This window comes from Scyliorhinus torazame, chromosome 1 (genome assembly GCF_047496885.1).
Source record: "Scyliorhinus torazame isolate Kashiwa2021f chromosome 1, sScyTor2.1, whole genome shotgun sequence".
NCBI classification, from domain to species: domain Eukaryota; kingdom Metazoa; phylum Chordata; class Chondrichthyes; order Carcharhiniformes; family Scyliorhinidae; genus Scyliorhinus; species Scyliorhinus torazame.
Window position 1 is genome coordinate 94,634,113 of NC_092707.1, and position 8,538 is coordinate 94,642,650.

At 45.1% G+C, this 8,538-nt stretch overlaps 1 protein-coding gene across 1 annotated transcript; it reads left to right on the forward strand.

Moving 5' to 3' along the window:
* Positions 1-965: 965 nt before the first annotated feature.
* On the forward strand, positions 966-4,078 carry LOC140410248 (immunoglobulin lambda-1 light chain-like). The gene is made up of 4 exons (XM_072498212.1): positions 966-1,062; positions 1,183-1,493; positions 1,764-1,803; positions 3,551-4,078. The coding sequence occupies exons 1-4, from the start codon at positions 1,011-1,013 to the stop codon at positions 3,877-3,879; spliced, it is 732 nt and encodes a 243-aa protein (XP_072354313.1). The 5' UTR covers positions 966-1,010; the 3' UTR covers positions 3,880-4,078.
* Positions 4,079-8,538: the final 4,460 nt, after the last annotated feature.

Consider the following 8,538-nt stretch of genomic DNA (forward strand, 5'->3'; position numbering starts at 1 on the left):
TCCATTTAAAATTATACCTTTTCTGTATCCCATTACTTTCCAGCACAAACGGCACTTCTCTGTGTCAAATGTAACTGAGATGTACCTGTCCATTTCTCCAACCTACTTTATTTCCCTGTAATTTCAAATCGGACAAGGTTGAACAAACCCCAAGAATAACATCAGTGTCAACATGTTTAATTATTCATCCTAAAGTATTTGCGTGCCTGTATTGGAGAAAACAGCTATCAGTGTGTGGTTTGAATTGGATTATGCTTTCCACTTGAAGATAGTCTTCCGTAAAAGCACTTCAAAGAGAAGGCTGCAATACACCGCAGTGCGCTAACACCTTTGAGCGCTTCACAAACTGTACTTCAATGATACCCATTATATTAAGAAGTTTTACAACACCAGGTTAAAGTCCAACAGGTTTGTTTCGATGTCACTAGCTTTCGGAGCGCTGCTCCTTCCTCAGCAGCGCTCCGAAAGCGAGTGACATCGAAACAAACCTGTTGGACTTTAACCTGGTGTTGTAAGACTTCTTACTGTGCTCACCCCAGTCCAACGCCGGCATCTCCACATCATGGCTACCCATTATATTGTGTCGGGTGTACAGTAGCTGAGTTTCTACGTATCGGTATCAAGATTTATGAAGATTGTTGTTCTATGTTGCACAGTTAGTGCCATTAGAGATGCACAAACAATTCCTGAAGCTTACATGTAAAATGAAAGACCGTTGATCTGTCAAAAAACTGACTTCTGCACGCTGTTTGCACAGTTATATAAAACAATATGGATCTGTCCGCATTAATAAATCCTGTGCGAGATTATCCATCCTCACTGCCTTGGATGCAGAGGAGGTCGAGCCTCACTATTGGATGTTAGCCTGCAACGTCATCCGGTATTTGCATAATCAAGGCCGACGTGGTAACACGCCCTCATTCTTAACATTGATAAGGCAAAGGTGACCTTGGGAAACACTACCACCTTCTGCCTGTAACCTGCCGAGGTTTGAGAGCCTCGCTGAATTCATGATGTCCCAGTGGGTGCGTGTCATCACGGCGCTGATAATCTGCACAGTCTGTAAGTATTCAACAAATATTTCGTTGGTTTGATTCTGAGTAACGTTTTGTTGTATAGAGAAATATAATCAAGATTTTAGTTCCAAGAAGCCATGTTCTAATATTGCTCCATCTGTTCTAGATTCAAACGCGGAGGTGAAATTAACTCAGCCGCAATCGGTGTCCATCGCGCCGCAAGGAACCGTTAAATTAAGTTGCACCATGTCTGGCAGCAACTTGGGAAACGATTACATTGGCTGGTACCAGCAGAAACCCGGGAGTGCCCCACGATTTCTGCTCTATCATGATCTGAACAGTGAAAGCAAAGGCACGGGCGTCCCGGATCGATTCTCTGGAAGAAGCCAATCTTCAACTAACGCCGCCTATTTAACCATCACTGGTGTTCAATCGGAGGACGACGCCGAGTATTATTGTGGTTGGTGGAGCAGCAGTGCCGCACGATGCAGCAAAACTGTACATGACTGATACTAAAACCCTGTACAGGACTGGTACTGAATCCTGACACAGCACCGATACCCAAATCCTGCACAGGACCTCTACAAAAACCTTATACAGGACTGCTGGATAAAGAAGCACAGACTGCGACAAAAAAAGATTATTGCAAGGCACTGATGTGAAGACCCGGCAGCGGAGTGATACAAAACTGAAGAAGACTACGGTTCCTTGTTGCAGGACCTTTTGGAACGGATCTGCAGCACTGTGGTGTTTTACTTCGGCGGAGGGACGAAGTTGACTGTTCTGAGTAAGTGACATTTACTTGATTCACTCTGAACAAGGGATATTGTTTTTCCTTTTTAGTCAAACACATTCTCAGTTGGATCACTAATGAAGCAATCGAGGTAACTCGGGTTTGTATATTTGAGACAAGCTTTAAATAATGGGTTATCAGGGATATAAACAAACACATGTTCATATTATAAAGAAACGGTATTTTTCTATAAATGATTAGTTTAACTTTCCGAGCAAAATTGTGAACAATACGAATAGTTCATAGGGTTTAATTAATAATGTTTCAAAATTAAATTGTAAGTGCCCCAGTCATGCCGATTATGCAGAAAGTGAGTCAACGGTACAGTCGGATGGGTGGAGACAGAGAGATAGAAAGATAAAGAGAAAGAATAATAGATATAGAGAAAGGCACTGGGGTGACTCTCTGATTCCGGGGCCTCTGAGAAAATTGAAGGAGGTTAATTTCGAATGCCGAGTGTATTAATGATCAGGAGCTTTCCTAATGTTCCAATAATAGCGCAGGGCTCAAACATACCTTTCACAACAAGATTTGTTTGTCATTCGGAGACAGTTTCTCATGCACGTTGTGCGACCAAATATTTTATACAAGAGGATTTAAGATTCATTTTGGCTTAGAGTTATTTTTCACGTTAACCTCCCGTTGGCAGCGGCCATTTTTCTCACATGTTTTGATGCCTAAAAGTTTGTTTAGGTTTTACGGTCAGAAAAAATGTATGATTTGAATACACCTGAAGTGTTTTAACCGGCAAGGCTAGGGACGGTGCTGAAAGGTGGGATTAGAATGGACATCTGGTTCTTTTCAAAAAATATTTATTGCTATCTTTTTTATTTCTTTCACGGCCGGCACTGACTCGATGAGCTGAATGGCCTCTTTCCGTACCGTGACTGTTCTGTGGTTTGAAGTATACGGATGGACGTGTAATGACCAATATGAAGAAGCTGTATTGACGCCCAATATATAGATAAAACTAGGAACTAGAATGCAATAGAAAAAAAAATCTACTTTTTGCTATCAGTGATTTTGGTTTCAAGCGATAACTAGTTATCGGTCTTGATCCAAAAATTAGCACAATAAACTAATGGGATAGGATATCACTTGGATATTCGCTGAGATGTTTTAATAATAATCGCTTATTGTCACAAGTAGGCTTCAATGAAGTTGCTGTGAAAAGCCCCCTAGTCGCCACATTCCGGCGTCTGTTCGGAACGGGAATTGAACCCGCGCTGCTGCCTTGTTCTGCATTACAAGCCAGCTGTTTAGCCCACTGTGCTAAACCAGCGCCAGATTATCGAAATTAATGCTCGACCTCTGAGATTTGCCTCACAGCAGATTAAGCATTTTTCAAGTGCAATCACTGTTGTAATTTGGACATTTGGCGGCCAATCTTGGCATGCCATGATCCCACAAATGACTATGTGATAATACCTTGATTCTGTTTTACCAACATTGGTTGAAAGGCAAATAATGGTTTTGACATTGTTTCGAAATGATGTCATTGGGTCTTTTACAATCACCTGAAATGACTGTTTGAAGACACGGTGCCCTCTCATACAGACTATCTCGCCCACTCTCATCAATCCTGGAAGGTCGGCCTATATTTTTTTGCTCAGGTGTTTGCCGTGGGACTTGAACCCACAACTTACTGATCCAGAGGCCGTTGGCGGTACCGCCGAGCAAGAGGTTTCAATATACGTGTGTGCAATATGTATCAAAATAAACACAATCCTTTTCATTACAGGTCGAGAGTCGTCTCGCCCTTCGGTGTCGCTTTTCCCGCCGCCGCCCGATCAGATTACCGCAGCAAAGACGGCGACCCTGGTGTGTCTGGTGAATAATTTCTTTCCTGGTTCGGTACAAGTTTCGTGGAGCGTCGATGGCAAGACCACAGAAACTGGCGTTCAGACGGCACGGGCCGTGCGGGACACTGATCAGACGTACAGTGTGAGCAGTTACCTGACCCTGAGCGCCGCCGAGTGGAACTCACACCAAGTGTACACCTGCGGGGTTACACATGAGTCTCTGGGTTCTCAACTTCAGCAAAGCATCAAGAGATCCGGCTGCGAGTGAAAGAGAAAATCTCCGACACTTGGTGCAAACTGTCATTCGTAGCGTTTCTGTTCAATGATGTGCTTAGTTATTCACAATGCATTTGTATTTGTACGCGACCGGCTCATATTGGTGACTTAAATCTATTTGCATCATGGCAGTAACGTTTATCCTTGTGAATGTGACGTAGAGAAAGTTGTTTAATAAATGATAATATTCAGTTGTTAGCTGTGGTCTGATTTGGAAGTGAATACTGGGGATAGCAAACCAGTTTAACACTGATTGCCAGTGATAACTTGAAACATTGAGAAAGCATTGCATAAGAATAGGAGCAGGAGTGGACAACTGAACTCCCCAAGCCTCCTCCACATTTAATAAGATTCAGGTTGATCTGACTGTGTCCATAGCTTAAATGTCCTGCTTGTCAGCCCCAAAAATCGTTGACTCCCATGTGGATAAAAATCAAACAACATTGCATTTAATACTTTTGGTTTAGCGCCAACATAGATTAAAGCAGTCTTATGGGGATGCAGAAAGACCTGGACAAGCTAGGAGAGTGGGCAATGAAGTGGCAAATGAAATACAATGTGGAAAAGTGTGAGGTTATGCACTTTGGGAGGAGGAATCTAGGCATAGACTACTTTCTAAATGGGAAAATGCTTCGGAAAGCAGAAGCACAAAGGGACTTGGGAGTCCTTGTTCACGATTCCCTTAAGGTTAATGTGCAGGTTCAGTCTGCAGTTAAGAAGGCAAATGCAATGTTAGCATTCATGTCAAGAGAGCTAGAATACAGGACCAGGGATGTACTTCTGAGGCTGTATAAGGCTCTGGTCAGACCCCATTTGGAGTATTGTGAGCAGTTCTGGGCCCCATATCTAAGGAAGGATGTGCTGGCTTTGGAAAGGGTCCAGAGGAGGTTCACAAGAATGATCCCTGGAATGAAGAACTTGTCGTATGAGGAACGTTTGAGGACTCTGGGTCTGTACTCATAGTTTTGAAGGATGAGGGGGATCTTATTGAAACGTACAAGATACTGCCAGGCCTGGAGAGAGTGGACGTGGAGAGGATGTTTCCACTTGTAGGAAAAACTAGAACCAGAGGACACCATCTCAGACTAAAGGGACCATCCTATAAAATAGAGATGAGGAGGATTTTTTTCAGCCAGAGAGTGGTGAATCTGTGGGACACTTTGCCGCAGAAGGCTGTGGAGGCCAATTCACTGAGTGTCTTTAAGGCAGAGATAGATAGGTTCTTGAATAATAAGGGGATCAGGGGTTATGGGGAGAAGGCAGGAGAATGGGGATGAGAAAAATATCAGCCATGATTGAATGGCGGAGCAGACTCGAGGAGCCGGGTGACCTAATTCTGCTCCTATGACTTATGGTCTTATGGTCTAAGCAGCATTTATAAAATTCATGCAAAAGGGTTTATACAGTGGCAGTACAAGTACAGCATATATCAAATAATTCTTTATTGTTTAATTCTCTAAAGAGAAAAACAGGGTGGGCTTGAACATACGCGTAAAAAAATATCAGATGCCTGATCAACACATCACAGTTTCTTTCCCGCAATACTTCAATGAGTTGCATCGCTTTGTGCTTCGCGCTGCTAGTCAAAAGGAGGAGAAAGGGGCGAAGGAGTTGAGATATTTTGGAATCCAAATTCAAAGTTTAGCGGTTATGCGACTCAAAGCACCGCCGCCAATGATTGGGTGGGGGAAATACGCGATGAACCATTTGCAGAAAGCGGGAACGCCATTTAATAGTTCAATGTTCTCCATAATCTTCAGAACCAGCTAGAATGCATAAAGGCCAAAGAATATCAGAAATAGGATTGCATGGCGGCCATGCAGCACATCCAGTCACTCCGCTAAACTATAAGGTCTTGGCTGATATTTCGCATTATTATTTCCCACAAATCTAGATACACTGTTGCCAGCAGCCTTTCAGGGTAGAGAAATCGTTTTTAGAAGTATTTATATTGGAACCAGAGTATACATGAACATATACACTTTGAAAACACACAATTCCCAGAGTTTGACATTTTTCTTTTTTCCCAGTAATCACGCTCCCCCCCCCCCTACCCACCGGAAACAAACAAATCCTCAAACGGGGAGAAGAACAACCTCCATCTCACCAGGAACCCCCTATCCCCCCTCCTCCCCCCACAAGCCCCTGATGGCGAACTTAAACGTTTCCAATTTAAGGAATGCCGCTACATCCCCCAGTCACACCGGCACCCTCGGTGGCTCAATCGATCTCCACTCCAGTGGAATTCACAGCCGGGTAATCAAAGCGGCTTTGCCACCACAACAGCCACCCTCCCCTCCGGCTACTCCGACACCCCAAAGAGCGCCACCAGCGGGCCCGGCGACATCTTCATCCCCACGATTTTCGATAATTCTTCAAATATCGGGGGCCCGGAAACCCCACCAATCGTAGGCATGACCAGAACATCTTATCCTCTGTCTCTGGAAAGAACCCGTTCATTCAAGCCTGTGTCATATGAGCCCTGTGCACCACTCGGAACTGTGCCAAGCGCATCCCACCACAGGGCGACATTTCATTCACCTGTTGCAGAATCTCACTCCAACCACCCCCCATTCTTTCTCAGCTCCTCCACCCACTTGCGCTTAATCTCCTCACCGTACATCTCCTGGGGCAGAAGGGGGGGGGGGGGCGGGGGCAGCGCAGCCAGGACCCTTATGCTTACCACCACACATGACACCTCCTCTACCTGTACCCATCCGGCAGCATCCTCCCCCCACCACTGCTGGGCCGTCTCCACGTTCGCCGCCCAGAAATAATACAACACATTCGGGAGCGCCGCCCCCAACCGTCCCCCTCATTTGTAAAAACCTCCGCGGAATACACAACGACTTGCCAGCCGAGAGTAATTTATCCACCTTTCCAAAAAGCAGCATTGGCAGAAATATGTGATTAACATACAAACAAAAATCTCGTCCTGGCGTTCACCTTGACTGCACTCTCCCCGTTAACAATGGTGGGAGGGCATCCCATCTCTTCAGATCCGCTTTCACCCCTCCAGCAAGCCGACCACAGTCCATTTATGCATCGCGGCCCAGCCAAGGGCCATCTGCATACCCAAGTACCTGAACCTACTCCGCCAACCTAAATGGTAGGGCACTCAAATCTGCACTGCTTCCCCGGGTTTCGCCGGAAACAGTTTCGTTTTCGCCACATTCAATTTGTAGGCCGAAAGAGCAACAAACTTCTCCAATATGCCCATGGTCTTATCCATACATTCCAACAAAGTGGAAATATATAGCAACAAGTCATCCACGTACAGCGAAACTCTATGTCCCCTGCCTCCTCTTATAATGCCCGGAGCGCAATGGGCAAGTGTTCCATAGCCAGTGCAGACAGAAGTGGAGATAATGGACACACCTGGATAACCGAAAGTCTCGCGAACTAATCTAATTTGTCCTAACGCTAGCCTTGGGCCATGCATAAGTACTACACCCACGAGGTCAATGTGGGCCCAAACCCAAACCTCCTCAGGACCTCAAACAAATATCTTCGCTCTACCCTATCAAACGCCTTCTCCGCATCCATAGTTCCAGTAACCTCCGGTACCCTGCCCTTCGACGACGTCATGGCCACATTCAATTGTCGCGTAATATTGCACAACAACTGCCTTCCTTTCACAAAACCCGCCTGATCCTCCGACATCAGCTCCGGCATACACACCATCAACTCCCTCCCAATACCTTAGTTAGCACCTTCACATCTGTGATAAGCAGGCAGATGGGTCTATGTGACCCACATGCCTCAGGGTCCTTATCGACATTGAGTGCATTGGATCAAGGAGAAGGCCTATTACAACCTTTTCAAGGAAACCAGGCAAAGGCAATAAATGCTAACCTTGCCTGTGATGCCCAGATCCAGAGTATGAAAGACATTTGAGGACAGCTACAATTACCAGCTCCTGTTTTATTTTACTCAAAGGGATACAGTGTAATAATAAAGATCAAACTCACTTGATTTAATCAGCGCAACTTTCCCTCAAGGAAAATACAATGCGTGGATGATTTTGTTTGACCTTCTACATTTCAACCTTTGGAGACAGTTGAAATTGTTATATCACAGCTTTCAGTTAAGTAATTTGATCATTAGTATCTGTTTCCGGATTATGTCATTCATAGAATCATAAGTGCGGAAGGAGGCCATTCGGCCCATCGAGTCTGCACCGGCCCTTGTAAAGAACACCCTACTTAAGACCACACTTCCAGCCCATTCTCGTAACCCAGCAACCCCACCCTACCTTTTTGGACAGTCAGGGCAATTTAGCATGACCAATAAACCTAACCTGCACACCTTTGGACTGTGGGAGCAAACCGGAGCACCCGGAGCAAACCCACGCAGACACAGGGAGAACTTGCAGACTCCACACAGAGAGTGACCCAAGCCGGGAATCGAATCTCGGTCCCTGGAGCTGTGAAGAAACAATGCTACCATGCCGCCCATATAGCCAAAGCTTTCAAGAACATATCAGACAACCGATGTTCAGCATCCTGGAGTCAAGATTTCTCAACACAGCAAGTGAGAGGGTAAAAACCGCTGGCAGATAGAAGACTAAGAATTATGCACGTGGGAAATAAAGCATATGATGAATGTAGGAATTTCATGTGTAATATCTTATATGTATTTGGTGCTGTAA